Source organism: Nelumbo nucifera, chromosome 6, assembly GCF_055504915.1.
Source record: "Nelumbo nucifera cultivar China Antique chromosome 6, China Antique-T2T, whole genome shotgun sequence".
Taxonomy (NCBI): Eukaryota; Viridiplantae; Streptophyta; class Magnoliopsida; order Proteales; family Nelumbonaceae; genus Nelumbo; species Nelumbo nucifera.
In genome coordinates, this window is record NC_142654.1 from 50,963,933 (window position 1) to 50,986,014 (window position 22,082).

Consider the following 22,082-nt stretch of genomic DNA (forward strand, 5'->3'; position numbering starts at 1 on the left):
AAAAACCAACTTTGTAAATATTTACTCGGTTAATTAGTGCAATCTCGTACTGTATCAGACTATCAATCCGTTGTGCAGGAATTTCAAAATTCAAATGTTGAGATTCCCAGGCAATGCCTGTTGCTTGTTAACAAAATTAAGTCTAATTTGGGCCAGTTTAGTTGAATTTGATTAGGAGGACCTATGACAAACCTGCAGCTCGACTTATTTATGGCCCAGTGTTAACAAAATTAAACCTCTGATAACAAAATGGATTATAGTACCACGGCATTGTGTAAAACCATCAATGCTTTAACCGTTAGGAACCAAATTCGCAGTCCAGAAAAGTACTGTAAATCCAGGAAGAACAATTGAATAAGCAGGACAAAACATGGTGTAAACCAATATAAAATTACTTCATGACCAGGTATATTCTTGCTTCTTGCATGCAAAGCTTTCTGATATATTCTTTAGAACAGTCTAAGGAAGTATATATAGTACATCCATCAGCACTCTGTCGTCCACATTGTCCCATATTATATTGTAACCAAGCAGAAGCCGTCGGAAAAGACGACCAAACAAGACAGTAGTACTTCAAACAGATTATGGAGTTTTCTCTACAACTCGAACGGGAACAATTGGAACTGAGTTCCACCACTCCCTCATTCGTCTGTTGCTATGCTCATTTTCCATATATTTCCCAATCTCTGAAGACATCACAAAGTAATACAATGTGGTGGCTATGATGACAAACTTGAACGGGATTACTGCTAACAACATTGCCAATCCAATCATCACTACCATTACCTGATCTGTGTGCTGCAATGAAGGATTTAAAAATTAGAAGATACAATTCCTTCAACCTATAACCAGTGTTCAATAAAGGCAGATAATGGAATGGAAATAGAAAATAACTCCAACCAATGGCCTCTGATACCAGAAGAGCTTTTACCAATTTACAACTTTTGTGGTTCCGGTTGATTAGTTATTATAAGCTTTTTCCAGTATCATAGTCGATCCCTTATTCTTATATCATCCGTCTCACTAGACATAGTGTAATGAGAACTACACAAACCAGTAACTAGTGTATCAAGGGCATGTGGGGAGGCAGAGGTTGTACAGTGAAAATCATGGCAAGGGAATATGAATACCACACTCCTATCCTTTAGTCATTAAAAAAAAATCATGGTTGCGGTGCTATGCTGTTCCCATCATGATCTACTCTTAAAATTTCTATTTGAAGTTATTTCTGTCAGATATGTTGGTATTTAATTTCAGTGCATACATTGAAAACCCAATAGAACACAAAGCTATTATTTAAAAATAACACCCACACGAAACAGCAGTTGTGATATAAGTACCTTAGGTGCTTTTGAAAGCAATATGGACTGAATTTTCAATATTGTGATATTTGCAGTTTGTAGCATTGAATAGACACTTAACAATTGATGTTGTGCAGATACAATGCTCTCCACGGTTGTCTGATCAGAAGAATTGGAGACAATGACCTCAGTAAATTTCTCCCCTGTCCTATCATGTCTTGCCTTGAGAATTTTTCCGACTGCCCACACTAAGAATACTGCCAGCATTTTGCCTATCCACTCCCTATGTTGTAAAAAATGTTACTGAGTATGTCTTGAAGTAAAACATTTGCCTTAGCTAAATAGATTGGTAATTTACTTTCTTTTCTAACTTATGAACAGCATCAGTGTTGATCAAGTAGCAAAATGATGGACATAGTTGGGAATAAAACTTACTTGTAGATGATTATAACAGTCATGGAAAGTACAAAAACGGTGAATGAAGGCTTCTCCCACGAAATGACTCTTTGACACCATGGTAACACAGTCTTAAATGGACTTATTAGCTCCTGCACAACCCATTGATATAATATTAGATGGCTATAACGAATATGAGATAACAAAATCCACATTCATGTGCAGATGAAATCTACTAATACACAGGTGTTTCTATAACCTGTTTTAACGCATACACCCTCAGTGAGGTGTCACTTATGCTATATATATGAAACTTAAGATAATCCGTCCATTCAGAAAAACGACCAAGCATGCATTCTAACAGATGATGTAGATCACCAGCATGTCAAAGTAATCAAACTTGTCAAGGAGCTTACCATTAGAACAAGGATGTTATCGCTAATCCCTTCCTCTTTCAATCCATCAACAGTTGCCTTGGCAATACCAACCTCCTTTGCTTCCTCCCTTACTTTATTAATCTTAGTCTCCAATGATAAGAGATTGTCAGCTTGGCCACCTGCTATACTTTCCTCAATCTCTTCATTTACTCTTATGTTTGACATACTTGGGTGGGACATGTTTAAACTACAGAGGATAGAGCCTGCACTGCATGGGTTAATGCTACTAACCTGCTTCAAACCATTGGCAACCTCTTCCAACACGTAGTCCCCCTTAGGCAACTCCTCAAACAAGGCAAAGATTAAAAAGTTGGTGGGAACTGGGGGAAAAATTCTTAGCATCTCTCTAGCTGCATGGAGCCTAACAATCCCTAGTATTGTTCTTGCATGCATCTCCCATGCCTGTATTGTGGATTCAACCTTGAATTTTAACAAGAACTGGTGCAGCAAGATTACTTCCTTTATTAAAGCAAGCCAATGATCACGTCGTGTGGAGCTTGTCATCTCTGGGAATTCGAGCACTACAGCCTCTGATCTGCAAAGTTGGTGAACATGCTTTTAACTTGGAAAAGTTTCTTTGTTACAAAATTACCCAGTCCCTAAGGACAATATTTGTGTCATCCCCACAACACTCTAATACCACTAAAGTTTATCACATAAACATTTAGGTTATATTATCTATACCTGGAGATAAGTAGTACAAATAAAATGGATGTGTAAGGTTATTCAAAAGTAGATCAAATACCACCCATCAACTTCATAGCCATAAATCACAAGGTATTCCCCTAAGAGTACTCCTAGGGTAATAGAAACCATCCAATCATTTACACAATTACTTGAAAAGGTAAAATGGGCAATTAAGATAATATGGCTACTTATTTAATTTGTTGATGCATGGTAATCCTTCTTTTTTGGACTTAGAAGGGTCTACACTAAGTGTCTTTCCATTATAGAATATGAGCCATATATCAGCTTAAAAAATTAAGCCTTTTATATACATTTTGAGTAATGAAATTTCCAGCTTACAGTTGGGATGATTCATAAATTATGGCCTTGTCAAAAATTGGAGCTCCCCAAGGGCCAGTGGAAGAGGGTTGCACACTGTGATCAGCATTCTTCGAAAGGTCAATTTTAATTGCATCCTCATATGATATTACTCCCGATGCCTCAAAATAAAGAGCGTAATTCGTTAGTATGAGTCTACCTAGAAAAAGCAATTCCATGATTAGGATAACCCTAGGAATAGGCAACATAACACATAATTAGATAAACCAACCCAACTTGTTTCTAGCCAACCCAGAAAAAGCAACATGATTAGGATAATCCTGGGAATATGCAACCCAACATATCAATCTAACTTTATGTCATAATGGATATGTGAAATTTTGAGTCAAACCAGGCCAACTTGTTCCTCCAATGTGGCGCACAACCCTCTGTGATCCTGCAGTTCCCTCCATGTGCAATACAAATTCATCATCTGCAAACTCCATGCCAGTTGGTGTTGCTTGTTTTTGCAAGTACTTGATGCATCTATATATTCAAACCATCCAAAAACAAATTTTTTAAGCTGTACATGTGGCTAAAATATAAAAAAGGTGCGACCAACATTTTATTCAAACCACTTGGGAGTAGGCCTATCAATGGGTCAGGTGTGGTCTGGGTCGGGTAGATTACTACTGAAACAATGAGAAATGAGAACAAGTACAATAGACCTGGATCCAACTCAGACAATCTGATTCATGTCTCTGCATAAATAATATTTTATTATGTATATCAAAATTATGATGAATTCTAATGTTAATTTTTGAAATTCAAAGAACCATTTAATAGTTAAATTACTTTAAAATTGCCAAGTGAAGCTCATAACCTTTTCCTATTTGCTACATGGACCTGCTAAGTGAAGATCATAGCCTTTCCCTATTGGACAGTTTAAATGGTTAGACCATTGTTTTATAGAGGCATTTAAAGTGAAGAATCATAAGTTTGGAGAGTTCACAAAGCAGGAATTTTGGTAAAACTCTTGATGCACACTATATATAGCAGTTCAACATGTACTAGTCAAGACCTATGTGGTGCATGGGCTTTATTTATAAGCAAAATTGAGGACCTAGCTCTATGAATTTTAGGCAATTTATTAATGGAGTAATGGAGAGAGAGAGAGAGAGAGAGAGAGTTAGTGGCATGAGTTATTTAAGGAGAGAGTTAATAACATAATTAATAAGGAGAGATAATTAAAAGAGCTAATGGTGTGTTAATTAGGAGAATTAAAAGTTTTAAGGTGATTGTACACTTGAGTTATTTTGTTCAATTCTAAAATTAGACAAATTCAAAAAAAACAAAAAAAAAAGTAAAGAGCCTTTGAGAAGAAACAAAAACCAAGGAAGTACCAGCTTGGCACATTCCATTTTAATGTATAGATATAGATGTTGGGCACAAGTTATCTTGCGGACATGTGTCAACTCACGAGTCCCCTCCAAAGGTTGGGACTGGCAACCTACCTAATTATTATCAAGTATGAAAATTTGGAATCAAGAGATTCAAGACTGATACATTGGAATTAGGAGTCAAGGACCTGTCCCAGACCCTTTATAGTAGGGACTGATCCGATCATGTTATTAGCACAACCTAGATCCTTGACAGTCCTACTTGAGATATATTGTATGCCACCAAAAGGAAAAAGGAAAAAAACAACCAAAAAAACAATAATGAAATCTCCCTGGTCTATATTATTTTGTCAGCTAACAATATGATGCGGTTTCACTAGCTACAAGCATGGCATAGAGATAAGCTATAGATATGATGAAATTATAAGAGGCACCTATTTGTTTTTCTTTTATATTTTTGGAAGAAGTATGCATTTGTAAGACAATATAAGAGAGATGTGTTACTTGTCAATTTCTTTAATATATCTGTCATAAGCAGGGAAGTGAAGCCGGTTGGCAGTTGTTGCTGTTAATGCTTCAAAAGTGAATTGGCCATTCACAATGTCTGCAGGTAAAGGAGCCAAGGATCCCATCCACACAAAAGCATCTTCCCCAATGCTTGGATCTTCACTAACCTAAAAATGCAAAGTTATGGCCTAAGAATAATCCCATACTTAACAGAAAACCAACATGAAAATATCTTTAAGGGAAGGCATATGTGATCATATAATCACTAATATAATCATACAAGATTAATCCCTATTTAAAAGTATGCCTTTGAATGTTAGTTCATCTAATACCAATCATAGAGTTATTATTAAGATTTTAGTGACAAACAAGGATACATCTTCTATGTTCTGCATGTGTATCATTTTACGCACTAATAATTTAACAGTGGATAGGTTTTCAAATATATAGAACTGATTGGCAAAACAGGATTCAAGTAGCCAACCCCATATAGTTGGGATAAGGGATGGATGATGGTGATGAAGATGTTTACCAATTTATTAATGAGGAAAAATATATGCATTGTTTAATGTCTAAAAACATTTAGAAAGATATCACTGCCTTACAAGTAGTGGCATGATGTCAGAGTAGAAAAGAGGGATATCATCATGTTCTTCACGTCCTTTTGGAGGTATATTATTCTCTTCTTTCTGCTTAGCCACACTCTCCTAGAAGAAGGTATAGAAACATTGTCAGTACGCCAAGGCAAACCCATACAAAAAAGGGGAATGAAAAGATAAAAATAGAAGGTTGGTACCAACTCCAAATGGTTGCTCATTGTTTATATTATGTATTACTCTGTATGGTAAATTAAAAACAAACTTCAATTTTTTTACTAGAAAAATATCCCTTGATATTTCACATTCCATTTCTTTTCCAAATATATTATAAAGAGTAGCCAAACTCTTCATCTTATAGCAATGGTAGCTAGACCACATCCCAACAATTGATAAACAGTGTAGAATGTGAAAATGCTGGCACTGGCTCTAATATCTGATCAAAATCACAAATGTAAGCTTCTGTTTGAATACTAATGAGAACCTAAATCAGTATAACCATGAGTCAATAACTATTACACATTTGTGTACAAACAATACATTCTTCACTAATTCATAAAAGACAAGGCAACATGCAAACCGAATATGACTCTTCATCTTCTAAGCTGGGTCTCTCCCAAGCAAGCATCATATCAAAGGTGATTCGGCTAAATGACCCATCGGCAATTTTATCTTCTATGTTACAACAGATGTTACTAAGAGCCTTTGAGCTGCAGAACTCCACCAGTTTCCTGGAATAACCATGTCCTTCAGCCTTCCACCCTGCCTCAAAATCTTCCACAAGGCCATCTACAGAGATGTCTAGAATCCTGCAAAATCTTGTGGTTACTGCACGGAGAATTTAGCATTCCACTTTTGTTTGTAGTGAAAGTATGCACAATGGTCTCAAATTTTCACTTCACAATAAATAAAAAGCTGCATTGGGCATTTATGTTTCAAATGAAAGGATATAATCTGAATAGGTGTAACACAACAGAGCATCTACTGCCAAAAAAAGACCTCAAGCTAAAAGTGACTGTGTACACTTTACAAACAACCTGTTTCCTCTGATTGGTGGAATCCACTTAGCTTACTTTTATTTTCATGAAAGAGCATCTACTTCCTTTTGCAGAAACTAATAAATAAACACCAACAGTTTTGACCATTCATAATGAAGTTTAATTAATTAATTAATTAGCATACAACAAGCCCAATCATTGGATTGAGTACTGTTCTAGTGGAGCAATTGAATACGTTCAGTCAAACAAGCCAACTGGCGATGATCCTACCTTTTCAGCTAGGTCCTTCTCAACCATATTCTGCTCATGTTGCAGCCTGTGATTTTGTTCTGTCTTCTACTTCAGTATGTTTCCACTTTCTTTTGATAATCTAGACGGTCCATATGCAATCCCAATTTTAAGGATTATATGAATTATCTCTATGAATCACCCAAATCCTTAAACCACCCATATCCATACCCCTTTTTTGCCTTTCTTGGTGAGTTGCAACTGAAATTGCAACCATCTAGGTTTTATTTGGCTGCAACAGAATCCTATTCTCACATCTTTCTTATAACTGCAAGTATTCTAGAACCTGATATCTTTCAGTTCATGACCTCTTTCAGCTCCCCTCCTTTTTTATTCCTTGATGAACATCTTTAACAGCTATCTTTGTTGTATTTCTTACCCTGAAGCCCCCGAAAACCAGTCTCTTCTCTTCACACGCAAGGAGACAGTACTACCCCGGCTATTGACATCAATTAACAACAATCTGAACCTGAAGAGACTAATCAGTTTAATCAGGTTAGACCGAAGGATCATGTCATCCAGACAGATAACATCAAATTTAGTGAATAGTTGTCCTGCTGCTAAAACCCCGTTTAACAATAGTACACGACGAACTGAACGTAGTTCACAATGATTAACAGATCAAGATCAAGTGAAGCACAAAATCACACTATAATCAATCTACCTCATTAGCAGAACCCCAGATTGATTGAATGAACTTGATCGATCAACTCAATGAACTCATCATTCCTAATAGCTTGTAGAAGTACAGTATATAACTGATCATACGATGATCACCTTATTATGTTGATTTCTGGTTCAAAGTGTTTCCTCAGATGGAGCCCATTAATTGCACGATTAAATTTGTTGGATTTGTAACCCATGCATCATATGGATCTGAGCCATTACAAGTATCATATAAGACGACAAGTGCAGAGAGAAAGTGAAAGAGAGAGAGAGAGAGTACTGTGAACATTTTTGAAGAACGTCGTTGGCAATGGTGGATAGATGCTTCCTCTTCATCATCTCTTCTTCTTCTTCTTCTCAGAGGAATTGGAAGCTAGATGTCTAATGGAAAAGATCGATTCAGCATGGTTGAGATAAAAGATCATTTTTATAGGAAGGTCCACGACGTGGTTCCTTCACAATGCGACAAGTGAATGTCATGCAAATTATCAACAGACAAAGTTTTTCCCAATTCCTTATGTAAAATGAACCGTACGGCATACGGGAAACGTGGAGAGTTGCGTGCTCTTGAGAGAGTGCAGCTGTTGTTCGAATTCACATCTGGCGGTTGTAGTCACAGCACTCCCATTACGATCCCAAACGAAGCAGGGTAAATGACTCAAATACCCATTCAGTTCTGACAAATATTTTAAGTATTCTAAGATTCAAAACCTATTTAAAGCACCCCGAGGCTTGATGAATTCAGATTAGGCTATTAAATTGTAATTCTTCAAATTTGCAATGTGTTCTCATGATGTACGATCTGACAGTTTCATGTTGAAAGGTGACTCGGATGATGAATTGGTTACTTCGTGGAGTCGAATTGAAAAGAAACAGTATTAAAGTGTCCAGTGGGCATTATGATGTTTAAGTAAGCAAATTGGAAATTTAGGAGATAGAGAGCGAAATAGCTAAGAGTATTTTAGATTTGAATCGCACGCATACCTTCTCTAAGGAGTTTTATATAGGTGTAAGAAACAATGAGCTTCTTGTAATGTGAACCGTGTCCGCTAAGTTCAGAGGAGATCTCTTAGGTGGATATGTAATCTATACAGAGGAATAAGGTCCGTCTGATCAACTTTGATGCAAATGATGCGGAAATACGGGTCTAACAGCCAAGCATTGTGATCCTGGAGAAGTCAGAGATAATAACTCACTCAAAGGGGGAGATTCGACAGGTCGCTAACTGAACTCAAGTCAGGTCGACAGAAGCAGATCGCCTCTCATGCCGACCTAACATCTTGATGGGACCGGGGTAGTCCAGTGGAAGCAAGTCACATCACACACTGACCTAAGATCCCATCTAGTTGTTCGCAGTTTAGTCTATCTGGGTGGCCCCAAGGTTACTGATGCAATTATAAAGTGTCCAAGGTGATTTGCTTATGTGGTGCCAAAGTCACCCAACTATTTTGAGATACCACGTGTCATGATGTCATTGAAGGACCAAAATTTCCCCCTCTCTCGAGTACAGGGTGGCTAGTCCAACGAGGAAGTAGTTATGACTTGAGGCAATTTGGTCCATTCTCCATCCTTGCTCGTGATTCGACCAATGGCTCGGGATCGGGTCGGTTTAGTCAGTCCAGCCTAGGCATAAAGTAACGTACCGGGGAACGCGTGAACGTTATGCAACTATTAGGTCGTGTGGACGTCAATAACTCAATCAAAGGAGATCCGGCAGGTCGCTAAGTGAACTCAGGTCAGGTTGGCATGAGTGGATCGCCTCTCATGCCAACCTGACATCTTGACAGGACCGAGTTAGTCCGGTGGAAGCAGGTTGCTTCATACAGTAACTTGAGATCCCATCTAGTTGTTTGCAATTCAGTCTACCGGGTGGCCCCAAGGTTACTGATGCAATTATAAAGTGTTTTGAAGTGATCTACTTATGTGGTGCCAAGGTGTCACCTATCTGTTATGAGATGCCACGTGTCATTATGTCATTGGAGGACCAAATTACCCCCTCATCATGTTCCTTGAGGTTTCGGATTTATTACCAACTTGATGGCTGTCAACACAATCCCAACATGTTGTGGGAGCATCGTAACACGTGACTATACTTCCATGAACAAGAATAAGGGTGATCTTGGAGTCTTTAAGGCGGGCAAGGAAATGCCTTACGGATTGAAGAAGGTGATAAAAGGTTTAGAAATGGCTAAGGGAAACAAAATCAAAAGTTATTCAAATGTTTTGCGTGCTTGTTTGTTTATAGGATTGTAAGAGGAAAGCTACATGCATGCTAATGTATGTAGGGGGTGTCAATGGACCAGTTTTGGATTGGACCTGTCCAAAACAAAATCAATCTGGATGGACTGGGCGGATAGAGCCAATATCTGGTCCATTCATAATAGATAGGAATATAGGTGTCAATGAACTATGTTTGAATTAGAATTAATATAAATTAAAACAAATTTGAATAGATTGGACGATCTAGACATTGAATTGGACCAGCTTAAAATGGTCAACAATATTCATTGGATTGGACCTGATCCATTTGTAATTGACTCACATTGAGTGCATTGGTGTTGAAACAAATTTTGTGTATTTTGATTAAAAAAAATATGGAGACAAATTACAAAAATGAATTTGTAATAAAGAAAAGGGAAATTTTCAAATTAGTACCCTATAATTTGTCCCTAGTGTCACTTTGGTCTTCAAACTTCAAAACATGCCAATCTAATACCTAAACTTCCAAAATGTACCAATTTACTCCCATCATTAACAATCCGACAGTTATCTTGCCAAATGATAACATGTGTGACTTAAAACTTTCAAATTGTCAAAATTACCTTTCAAAATAAAACACTCTTCATCATCTTCTTCCTCAAGAAGAGGAAACAAAGCCCAAAAATATTTGTTAAGTATCAATTGCAGCTCATTAACTAGGAGTGGAAAAGATTAAAGCACCCAATTGCGTACAGAACAAAGAACTAAGTAATACGAACACAAGTAAATCAGGTTGTGCCACCCGCGGCCCAACACGATTTTGAGCCAGCCCAACCCGATTGTATAGGCCGATGGGTCGTGCCAGGCTTCGGGTTTCAAGTCAGCAGGTTGGGCCGGCATAGCCTAGACCGCAAGCCCGTAGTGGGCCGTGCTTGGCCCATCTGAAGAACTAGCCATTGGAGACCCCCCCAACAATTATAAATAGCTATATAGGGGGTATTTATGTATCTTGGCTTTAGGGAGATAAAATGAAAATAATGCCCCCCAACAACTATATAACAACTAATTTATGGGGTATTTAGGCAAAATGATAAATGACTTTATAATGACCAAAATACCCCTCCCAACAACTAAAAGATAGCTAGTTTTTAGGGTATTTTGGGGAAATAAATTATTTTCTTCCTATATATAGACTTATCCTCTACCATTCTCATTACACCAATTCACATACTCTCAAATCTCAATCTCTTCTCATATACCATACTCTCACATATACTCTTATACTCTCTCTACTCTCCAATTCTTAACTTGATTCAAGTTTCAACAAGAAAAACGCTTGCTTGGATATCTCAAGTTAGCAACTTGGGAGACTTTGAGGCTTCAACCATTTAAATCAAGTTTAAATTCCAACCCTACAATCCAAGTAAGTGCAATTAAATTAATTTCTTTTTATAATTAAAAAAAATGATCGGCTCCTCATCTCGCTCTCAGCACCAATTCCCCAATGTAGTCAATATCAACGATGATGATTGATGCTGCACAATCTGGGCACTCCTAGCTGGCTGAGAGTTGGCTCCTAGCTGTGACAAACTGCACCTGAGAGGATGAAGAAAGTGAAGGGTTCCCGGGCAGCTCTCCCGGCAGGAACACTCCAAAGGCTAAGTTAGAGCTCTAGAGAAATCTCAAGGAAAAACAGAGAGTAAGAGTGCTGAGAGTGCTAGCTTCAATACCTTTGCTTCGTGAGGGTTGGAGTCCTTTTATACCGGAGCTGGTCACATCAAGCATAACCGCCACTGCCCTAGCCGTTACTACCAGGGCAGGTGTGGCAGGTACAGGTTGCTGCTACAGGCCGTTGTTGAAAGGTACGGACTCGATAGTCGTGCCATGCTTTTCAGAGACGGCAAGCAGAACACCGCCTGGCAAGTAGAATGCCGCCTGTCAAGGGATCAGAGCCCTGCCACCGGATCCGGCAAGTATGGATGTCAAGCAGATCCCCCTGCAACCTGCCCAGCTATTGTACGCCGAACCCCCCGGGGCAGGTTTGCCTTGCACCGAGGTGTCGAGGTGCCGAGGTACGCCGAGGTGCCTGTACTGGAGGCGGGCCTTAAGCAAGTTTGAACAGGAGTCTCGACAGTGCTGCCCCGAGGTGTTTCTCCCTCGGGACACTTAGCCAAAAACCGAGGTGCTCCCTTCTTAGGAAGGGAGAGCTCAGGGCCCCTCAAGAGGAGCTCAGGTCTCAAGGGGAGCTCAGGCCCTGAGAGGAGTTCGGGACATCCCATACTTGGTGGGAGTCAAGGTTGGTCGGACGCTAGTCCCCGACGAGTCGCTTAACCCGTCGGGTGGCCAATGTTGGACTCGACGGCTCCCTCTCGTCGAGTCACGGTTGTGCTGTTAGGCTGAGTTGTTCATCGAGCCAGGTCACACACATGTGTCCCTGTGCTACGAGGTCGGGCCAAATCACCCTTCATCAATTTCTCCCCACTCCCCGTGCTGGGGGTGCTGACCTAGCGCTGGGAGTTCACGGTGCGCCAGGTGGATTTGGCTCGGCACTTATGCCACCCTGTCGGGCAACCCGTTGGCCAAACCGATCTGGCACTCGGTTCACTCGGAAGGAAAAACCCGGGCTGCGTACAACTCACGCGATATGGACTTCGCGGACGCCAAAAAATGCGCTAAATTGATTTCACCTCGAAAGCCTCGCAGCCGGTTTTCTTGAGAACCATCTGATTGCTTCGATCATAACCGTCGGTGCCCGGGCCTAGCGGCTATAAATAGCGGGGGACCCTGGTCATTTTCTTCCGCCACTAAGTATCCTTCGTCTAACTTGAGCTCGCATCTGGAGTCTTTAGTTCGGTCTTCTAACTCATCCAGTTCTAGTTCGGTTGCGTTTTTTCTTGGTAAGCCCCCGAGCCTCCTTTTCTCTCTTTTCAGTTCAGTTCAGTTCATTCAATGTCTAGCGGGGATGGTCTCTAAGACGAGCCTGAGGTGGGTACCTCGAGTCGGGGTGACCCCGCTGTTGCCCAGCCTTCCCACGAAGCACGGGTGACCTCGGGTAGGCTGACGTCCACCTCCCGTCGAGGTCGGGTACCAAATCAGTTCGGTCCATCCACTATGACGCTGGAGAGACTTCAGCACCTCGTCCAGCACTTCAACCTACCTCAGGAATACACATATAGTCTTCCAACCGGCAACTTCCTTGGGAACACGGTCTGGATGAGATCATGGTCTTTAGGGAGCAACTCGTCAGCGGGCTTCGTCTCCCTCTTCACCCCCTTATCCCCAAGGTGTTGAGACATTTTAACGTCACGCTGGACCAGCTCCATCCAAACTCTATCTGAAACGTGGTCAGGACTATTTCCCTTTGTTTCGAGTACAACCTTCCCCTACATATAGATATCCTTTGTTCTATTTTGTCAATAAAGAAGAGCGCCTCGGGCGTTCTCCCCGAGCACAGGCGGACTTACTATCTGTCCCCTCGTTCGGGCTTCAAATTTTTACATAAACTCCCAAGTAAGGTCCCGGCCAAGAAGCGGGACTACTTTGTAGTCCGGAGCAGCACGGGGTGGCCCTTCCTTACTAGCTGGAGGGTGGCTACCCAAGACCCCGGCATTATTCTCGACCAGAAGACGAGGGAAACGTTCCACCCATGGGCTCAAGTCAGGTTCGATTACAAAGATTACATTGCCGAAGAGAAGCTCATTCAGGCCAATTTGAGCCCGGGTAGGTCTATTTTTATCTTAGCGTCTCGCTTAATCAGCTAAGTGTTTTCAAGCATACTGACGTCAAGCTCTATTGTAGGTCCCATGGAGGAAGAGAGGATTATGGGTCAGAGGCTCCTTCGCCAAATGAAGAAGAGGAAGAAGCGAGCCGCCAAAAAGGCACGCATAGAGCCCCCAAGTACCCCCACCCTGGAGCCCAACCTCCCACAGGTTCCTTCTTCGGGGCCCGAGCTCTCACAGGCTCCTGTCTCAGAACCCAAGCTCCCTAATGCCCCTCCAGTGATAGATTTGGAGGGGGACTTGCCATCTTAGGAGCCTAAGGTGGCGCCAGAGCCGGTCGCTGAGCCAGTTGGGGTTGTTGCCGAGGCTTCTGAAGATTCGGCTCATCGTGCTGCTGAGGCGACAGTGTCCAGCTCGGGGAGCCAAGAGGAGGAGGAGAGCATCCTGATCCCCCAGTGTAGCCTTGAAAAAAGTAAAGGGGTTGTCCATCCCGCAGAGGTTACAGGCTGGGCCAATCTCACCCCTAGTCAGCTCGAGGCTCGTGCTGCAACTCACGCTATGGTGGTGAGTTCACACTCTAAGAATCATCATTTTCCCATTCTTTCGTTCTTCCCCTTAGTACTGACCGACCTCCTTTTGTCAGGTGAACACCACCGTGCACTCGTTGACCCTTCAGTCTGATAGACATCTGCAGCGGGCTTTGGCTGCTGAGGAGTCATCTCACACAGCTCATACTGATCTGAGGGCAGCTCGGTGCAAGATCCATCAGTTGGAAGGTGACGCTGTAGCTCAGAAGAGCTTCATTGAAGCTCTGTTGTCAGAGAAAGAGGAGCTAGCCCGTGAGAGGGACAGGCTGAAGGCTGAGGTGAACGGGCTCAGAGCAGACCAGGAGGCCTTAAAGCTCGAGGTGGAGAGCCTCAAGGCGGGTCAGAAGGCTTCGCAGCTCGAGGTGCAGGAACTTAAGGAAGCCAAGGGGGCCCTGGAGCACGAGGTGGAGTACCTCAAAGCTGATATTAAGGAGAAGACTGAGATCTTCGATCAAGCTCTCGAGGAGACAAAGGTCCAGGTCGTCATCGACTACATCAAATCATCTAGGTTTGATGATGTGATGTTGCAGGTCTACCGTAGGGGGTTTAAGCTCAACAGGTGGCTGATAAGGCATACAAACCCCGACCTCGAAACAAGTGCCATCACCACCTGGAGGATCACAGACGACATGGCTCGCCAGCCCATGGATGACCCAGACTCCAAAGAGGAGGGCGACGATGAGGAGGCTGGTGCTACCGACCTGGCTGACACCCACGAAGAGGCTCCGAGTGAAGTCGACAAGCTTTTGAAGTAGTTGTGTGCTCCTTGTACCCTGGGCCTGCAAGCTCAGTTTTATTTTCTCCTTTTCTTGATCCTTTGTACCGCGGTTTTTATAATGGAAGCACATATTATGTAATGGAAGTACATATTTTGTTAAGTGTTTGTGTAATTCTCTTCTGCCGAAGTGTTTGTCTTTTCTGGGCTATCGAGCAAGCGAGTTTAGTTCTTGAGGCGGGCGTCCCTTTACCGCTGTCACCCCGAACTGTTTTCCTGTACTTGGTAGGGGTGACCATAAGATTTTACAACATACCCCGAGGGGGACATAGTAAGGCGCATGCCCGACTTGGCTACTTAGGTTGGTGTTTACCCCTATATGCGTATATCGAGGTAGGCTAAGCGTCAGGGAGTTCATACCCGAGACTCCTTCTGTCCTTGGCATACTAAGCCTATGCTGGTGAGATGGTTAAGTCATGCATAGCGTCGAGGTCTTCAGTTAGCTCGGCGTGTTGGCCCTTAGGCTAGAGGGAGCGACTCGTGGTCCATTCTCCTGGAGTCTGCCCCTGCCGAGGGGGTGACTGGGTCTCGTGTTGCCGAGGTTGTCGCTAGCTTGGCGAATTGGCCCTTAGGCTCTAGGAGCGACCCGTGGTCTACTTAATTCGGTAATTATGGGTAATATTGTCGTAGTAAGACACAGTAAGGCAAAGTAAGGCATAGTAAGGCATATGCCCGAACTGCCTTCTAGTTATATGCTGAGGTGGGCTAAGTGTTGCGGGATCTACTTGTGCCCTTGATACGTCATGTACTGTGGTGGCCCCTTGAAATTTATTCGCGTCATAGAGGTGGTCCGCTCTTGGAGAGACTCATGGTTCGCTCTCGGAGTTTTATTGCGTCGAGGTCTTTGTTAGCTCAGCATTTTGGCCCTTAAGCCTTGAGAGTGACTCATGGTCTACTCAGTTATAGGTAATATTGCCTTAGGTTGACAATATTTCATGCCCGAGGTACTTGTTCCCCTTCCAGGGTTTCAAGCTCGTACGTTCCTTCCCCGAGTACTCGCTTTACTCGATAGGGTCCTTCCCAGTTCGGACCGAGCTTGCCAACACCGGGCTCAGGCATCATAACCTTACGAAGAACCAGGTCGCCAACGCGAAGAGTCTTCTTTTTGACCCTGGCGTTATAGTACCGAGCTACCCTTTGTTGGTAGGCCGCGGTCCTAATGTATGCGAGGTCCCGTACTTCATCAAGCAAGTCGAGGTTGGTGCGTACCTCGTCTTCATTCGCCTTGTCATCATGCACTTCTACTCTCAGCGATGGTACTTCGATCTCGATTGGAATGACTGCTTCGGTGCCGTATGTGAGGTTAAAGGGGGTTTCTCCTATGGTGGTCTTTTTTGTGGTACAATAGGCCCATAATACACTGGGCAGCTCGCCTTCCCATAGTTCCTTAGCTCGGTCTAGTCGCACCTTTATTCCGCGGAGAATAGTTTTGTTCGTGACTTCTATCTGGCCATTTGCGTGAGGGTGTGCCACTGAGATGAAGTTCTGCTGAATTCCCATGTCTCGGCACTAGTTTTGGAATTTGATGTCTTCAAACTGCTTACCATTGTCTGAGATCAGTACCCGAGGTACTCCGAAACGACATACTATGTTCTTCCAAAAGAAGTTCTGCACATTCTGAGCTGTGATTGTTGCTAGAGGTTCAGTTTCGACCCTCTTTGTGAAATAGTCAACTGCCACCACTAGGAACCTCCTTTGTCCTATTGCTGGTGGGAATGGCCCGAGTAGGTCAATCCCATATTGTGTGAATGGCCACGGGCTAGTGAGATACTTTAAGTCGACAGTAGGCCGGTGGTGGATGTTGGCATGCTTCTGACACTTGTCGCGTTTTTTGATGACCTCGGTTGCACCCGCCTTCATCGTTGGCCAGTAATACCCCTATCGTAATGCTTTCTGAGCGAGGGCTCTGCCCCCCAGGTGTCCACCGCACAAGCCTTCATGAGTATCGCGGAGGACGAGCTCGGCTTCAAAGGGTCGCAGGCAGCGCAGGTAGGGGAGAGTGTAGGATCTTCAATACAGCCGTCCGTCTATCATGACGTATTTGGATGCCTGACGCTCTACCCTCCTGGCGGCATTACGATCTGCAGGGAGGGTCCCGTGTAGCAGGAAGCTCATGAGCAGATCAATCCAGTTCGGCTCTGCTTGAACGACGGGAGCGACCTCCTCTGCCCCCTGAGAATGCTAGGCTAAGGCAAGTTCTCTATGTACACAGTCCTCAAGGTGTTATCTCCCGTGTTGGCTAACCGTGATAGGGCATCGGCCTCAACGTTCTTTGATCTCGGGATTTGCTAGATGAAGTGTGACCGGAAGTTGAGCAGTGCCTCTCTTACTTTGGCTAAGTATGCTACCATGGTTGGTTCGCGAGCTTCGTACTCACCCAGAACCTGATTGACCACGAGCAGGGAGTCACTGCAGACGACGATGTGCCTGGCTTTAACTTCCTTTGCCAAATCCAACCCGCCTAGCAGTGCCTCGTACTCTGCTTCATTGTTGGATGCCGCGAACTCAAAGCATAGTGAGTATTCCAGTTTCACACCGCTCGGCCCGTACAGAACGATCCCAGCTCCGCTGCGCTACCGATTTGATGATCCATCTACGTGAAGGATCTAGGGTTCTTCATTCCAGTTCGGGCTTGGCCTAACTAGGAGAGATGTCGCGTTGGTTGCTACTTCACGACGCTGGAGCTCAACCAACCCGAGAACCCCGAGCTCTCCCGCACTAGGGGCCTCATGTTCCACTGGCCTGGGGACTTCGGAGCTAAAGGTGCATTCTGCGACGAAATCTTCCAAGGCTTGGGCCTTGATAGCAATTCGCGGTTTATACTGGAGTTCGTACTCGCTGAGCTCGATGGCCCACATTGTCAACCTTCCTGAGACCTCGGGCTTGAGCAAAACTTGCCTCAGAGGTTTGTTGGTAAGGACAACGATGGTGTGAACTTGGAAGTATGGGCAGAGCTTTCGGGCTGCTATAACCAGTGCATAGGCTAACTTTTCTATCTCTGGGTACCTTGTCTCTGCTCCCTGCAACACTTTACTAACATAATAGACGGGTCGTTGGACCCGATCTACCTCTCTTATTAGTACTAAGCTGACCACCTCGTCACTTGCCGAGAGGTATAGCTCTAAAACATCACCCACTTCAGGTCGGGTTAAGACTGGGATGCTGGCGAGGTGCCTTTTGAGCTCGTCAAACGCGAGCTGGCACTCTTTGGTCCATTCAAAGCCTTTGCTTTTTATGGCCTTAAAGAAAGGCAAGCAGCGATCTGCTGACTTGGACAAAAAGCGACTCAAGGCGGCCAACCGGCCGTTCAGCTTCTTACCCTCCTTTAATTTTCGAAGTGGTCTCATTTCTAAGATGTTCTTGATTTTGTCTGGGTTGGCCTCAATGCCTCGCCGGTTAACGATGTACCCTAGGAATTTACCCGAGGTGACACCAAAGACACACTTGTTAGGGTTTAGCTTCATATTAAATCTACGCAAAATTTCATAACTGAATGCAAATCTTGTATTAATTCATGTGAAAATTGGGTTTTGATGACCATATCGTCTACATAACACTCTACTTTTTTGCCAATTAGTGGCTCAAACAGTTTGTTTACAAGTCTCTGAAAAGTGGCCCCAGCGTTCTTCAGCCCAAAGGGCATGACCTTGTAGTAGTACATGCCAAACTCGGTTATGAAGGCAGTTTTCTCCTCATCAGTTGGGTCCATTTTGATTTGATTATAGCCTGAATAGGCATCCAAGAAGCTCAACAACTTGTGCCCCAAGGTCGTGTCCACTAGACGGTCGATCCAGGGAAGGGGGAATCAATCCTTTGGGCAAGCTCGGTTCAGGTCGGTGTAGTCGACGCACATGCGTCACTTACCGTTAGCCTTTTTCACCAGAACGGGGTTGGCCACCCAGCTCAGGTAATGGGCTTCCCCGATAAAATCGGCTGCAAGGAGTTTCCCCACCTCCTCGTCGATTGCCCTCCATCGCTCCGGAGCTAGGTTACGTTTCTTATGTCTAATGGACCTAACTACAGGATCAGTGTTAAGTCTATGAGTGATAATGTTGGGGTCTATGCTGGGCATTTCTGCCGCTGACCATGCAAAATCATCTAAATTTTCGAGTAAGAAGCTTAGCAGTTGAGACCGCAGGGGCTCCTCGATGGAAGAGCCGACCTGAAGTACCCGAGCTGGATCATCTGTCGAAGCCGGGATGGGGATGGTCTCCTCGGTAGGTGTAGCTCGCTCCGCGAACTTCTCTACAGGTCATCCTAGCTCGAGGTCATCAGCTACCTTGGCCTTTCCTTTGAGGGCGGCAACGTAGCACTTACGGGACTCTAGCTGATCGCCTCATGCCACTCCGACTCCAAAGTCTATGGGGAACTTCATCGCCAGGTGGTAGGTGGAGACTACCGCTCACAAGACGTGGCTGATGAGCCGTCCTACTATCACGTTGTATGGAGAGGGGGTCGCGACCACCAAGAACTCATGATTGAGCCTTACCACATTGGGCCAGGTACCAACCTCCACCGGCACAGTAACTTTCCCCAAAGGCCTGACCTCCTCGCCGCTGAATCTCACTAGTGGAGTGTTTGCGGGCTTCGGGTCGCTTATTGGGAGCCGAAGTTGATCGAAGGCTACCTTGAAGAGGATATCCGCCGAACTGCCCGAGTCTACTAGGACACACCTGACTTCAAAGTCGTTGATCTTAATCTTGATGGCGAGGGCGTCATCGTGGGGGTAATGGACCCCTCGCGCATCGTCTTCAGGGAAGAAGATTGGTTCCTCCACCCTTGGCCGCTTTGGGGGGTTTAGTTCTTCTCTGGCGGCTTCGCGAGCTGATGACCGAGATGCTACCGAAGTGCAACCCACGACAATCGATCCTCCGACGATTACGTGGATAGTCCCCCGGATTGGTCTCTCGTCTGGAGGCTGCCTCTGCAGCTGCTCTACCTGTCTGCTGGACTCGGGGGCTTCTTTATTCTACTCCCCATGCCGACCTGCTTTATTATTAATGTTGTTGTGTTGTACAAAATTTCTCAAATATCCGCGACGGATGAGTTCTTCTATCTCATCGCGGAGATTCTTACAACTTTCGGTACTATGACCGTGATCTCTATGGAAACTACAATGCAAGTTCTTGCTCCTAACATTAGGATCGGCCTTGAGCCGAGGTGGCCACTTTACATACGGGGCGTCCTTGATCACCATGAGGATCTCGGCCCGTTTTGTGTTGAGGGGCATAAACACCCTTTCTGCTGCTGGAGCTCAGAAAGGCTCAACAGGCTTTGCTCCCCAAGCTTGGTCCTTCTTCTTCTTGTAGTCACTTGAAGTCGGGGGTTCTGGTTCCCTTTTTCTTTTCTCGAGGGCGTGCTCACCCTTCTGGTTGATCTCCTCATCTGTCCCTATGAACTGATCTGCGAGCTTGAGGAACTCAGTGACGGTCTTGGGTTGGTTGACGACCACGTGCCCCTTGAACTCTTTGTGGGTGACGACCAATTTGGCCACGGCGAGCCGAACTGCAGGGTTCAGGTCGGGTATCTGCAGGCAAGCGCCATTAAACCGCTTGATGTAGTTCTAGATGGACTCCCCATCCCTCTGGACTATGCTGAGGAGGCTTTCCTGAGTCCTCGGGCACCTCTTACTGGTGACGAAGTGGGAGGTGAAGACCTGCACAAACTGCGCCCAACTCCTTATTGAACCCGACGTGAGGTTTCAGTACCAGGTGCGGGCTACTCCTTTGAACGTAGTGGAGAAGGCCACACACGTGCAAGATTCACTCGCCCTGGCCACATGCATCTGGGACTGGAAGGCGTCGACGTGGTCGTTGGGGTCGAAGGACCCGTCATACTTGTTCAACGGAGGGAGCTTGAAGTCCCTAGGCATGGGGACAACGAGGAGCTTTGGAGACAGAGGAGAGGGGACCGAGAGAAGTGGTGCAGCTCTTACCTCTCCCAAACTTATTTCTATTTTTCCCTTGAGCTCAGGCAGATTGTGGGAGGTGGCAGTTTGGCGAGCCCGGTGGCGTCTCCACTACTTCTTGGTCGGCTCGGCGTTGGTGTTGCTGGCCTCAGTATTGCTGAGCTCGATGGGCCTAAGGGGAGGCAGGGATGGTTGTCGGTAGCTGCGAACAAAAGGACCTTGTTCCAGGTCATCGGCTAGCACTTTGAACTTGTTCTCTGCAAGCAGAGGCTCGAACTACGAAAGCTGAGGTGACACCGGCCTAATCGGCTGGGAAGCCTCTGACCTAATTACGGGCCGCGTGGCAGGGGTAGGGAGTCTTCCCTTCCTTCCATGCGAGGATGCCGAAGTCTCTCCCCGGCGGGAAGGGAGTTCTCTGCGGCGATGAGGCTTAGTTGGCTGTTCAGCCGGATGTCGGGGAGGGAGTGACGGGAATTGTTGCTGGTACTGATACTTGTTGGGATACTTGGTGCAACACTTGCTACTGGTGGAACTAAAGTTGTTGAAACTGCTGCATCTGGGCCTGCATTGCCCGCATGCACTGCATCAGGTCTTCAAGTTGACCTTGGTCGGCCACCGGAGGGAGGATGGTGGGTTCAGCGAAGGTCGTCCCGACTACAGGGGGCAGCGGAACAGTCACGTGTGCCACCGTCGTAGGCACGTTCAGGCTAGGAACCCCATCCGCAGAGAGGGGGATGGTGAATTGCCCGATGCAGACGGTGGGCAGTTGGAGTTGCTCCTCTGGGGTGTTCCGACGTCCGGAATTGCTGGAAGAAGCCATGGACGTCGGTGGTGCTGATGAGTTAAAGAGAATAAAGTTTCACAGAAGTTAGAGGGAGGCTTTTTGAAGCGTATTCCCACAGACGACACCAAATGATGCTGCACAATCTGGGCACTCCTAGCTGGCTGAGAGTTGGCTCCTAGCTGTGATGGATGACACCTGAGAGGATGAAGAAAGTGAAGGGTTCCCGGGGAGCTCTCCCGGCAGGAACACTCCGATGGCTAAGTTAGAGCTCTAGAGAAATCTCAAGGAAAAACAGAGAGTAAGAGTGCTGAGAGTGATAGCTTCAATACCTTTGCTTCGTGAGGGTTGGAGTCCTTTTATACCGAAGCTCGATCACATCAGGCATAACCGCCACTGCCCTAGCCGTTACTGCCAGGGCAGGTGCGGCAGGTGCAGGTTGCTGTTACAGGCCGTTGTTGCAAGGTACAGACTCGACAGTCGTGCCATGCTTTTCATAGACGGCAAGCAGAACGTCGCCTGGCAAGTAGAACACTGCTT

At 44.9% G+C, this 22,082-nt stretch overlaps 1 protein-coding gene across 4 annotated transcripts; it reads right to left on the bottom strand.

The window, feature by feature from the left end:
* Positions 1-376: 376 nt before the first annotated feature.
* LOC104587722 (ArgH (DUF639)) lies at positions 377-8,012 on the bottom strand. 4 transcript variants are annotated; one of them, XM_010245438.2, is made up of 10 exons: positions 7,854-8,012; positions 6,202-6,430; positions 5,631-5,732; positions 5,023-5,192; positions 3,531-3,664; positions 3,161-3,338; positions 2,114-2,669; positions 1,737-1,849; positions 1,341-1,584; positions 377-798 (listed from the first exon to the last, which is right to left on the bottom strand). In XM_010245438.2, the coding sequence occupies exons 1-10, from the start codon at positions 7,910-7,912 to the stop codon at positions 583-585; spliced, it is 2,001 nt and encodes a 666-aa protein (XP_010243740.1). In that variant the 5' UTR covers positions 7,913-8,012; the 3' UTR covers positions 377-582. The 4 variants fall into 4 exon arrangements, with proteins under 4 accessions (XP_010243740.1, XP_010243739.1, XP_088745531.1 ...); XM_010245437.3 differs by lacking the exon at positions 7,854-8,012 and adding an exon at positions 7,685-7,847; XM_088889405.1 differs by lacking the exon at positions 7,854-8,012 and adding an exon at positions 7,572-7,783.
* Between the last annotated feature and the right edge of the window lie 14,070 nt (positions 8,013-22,082).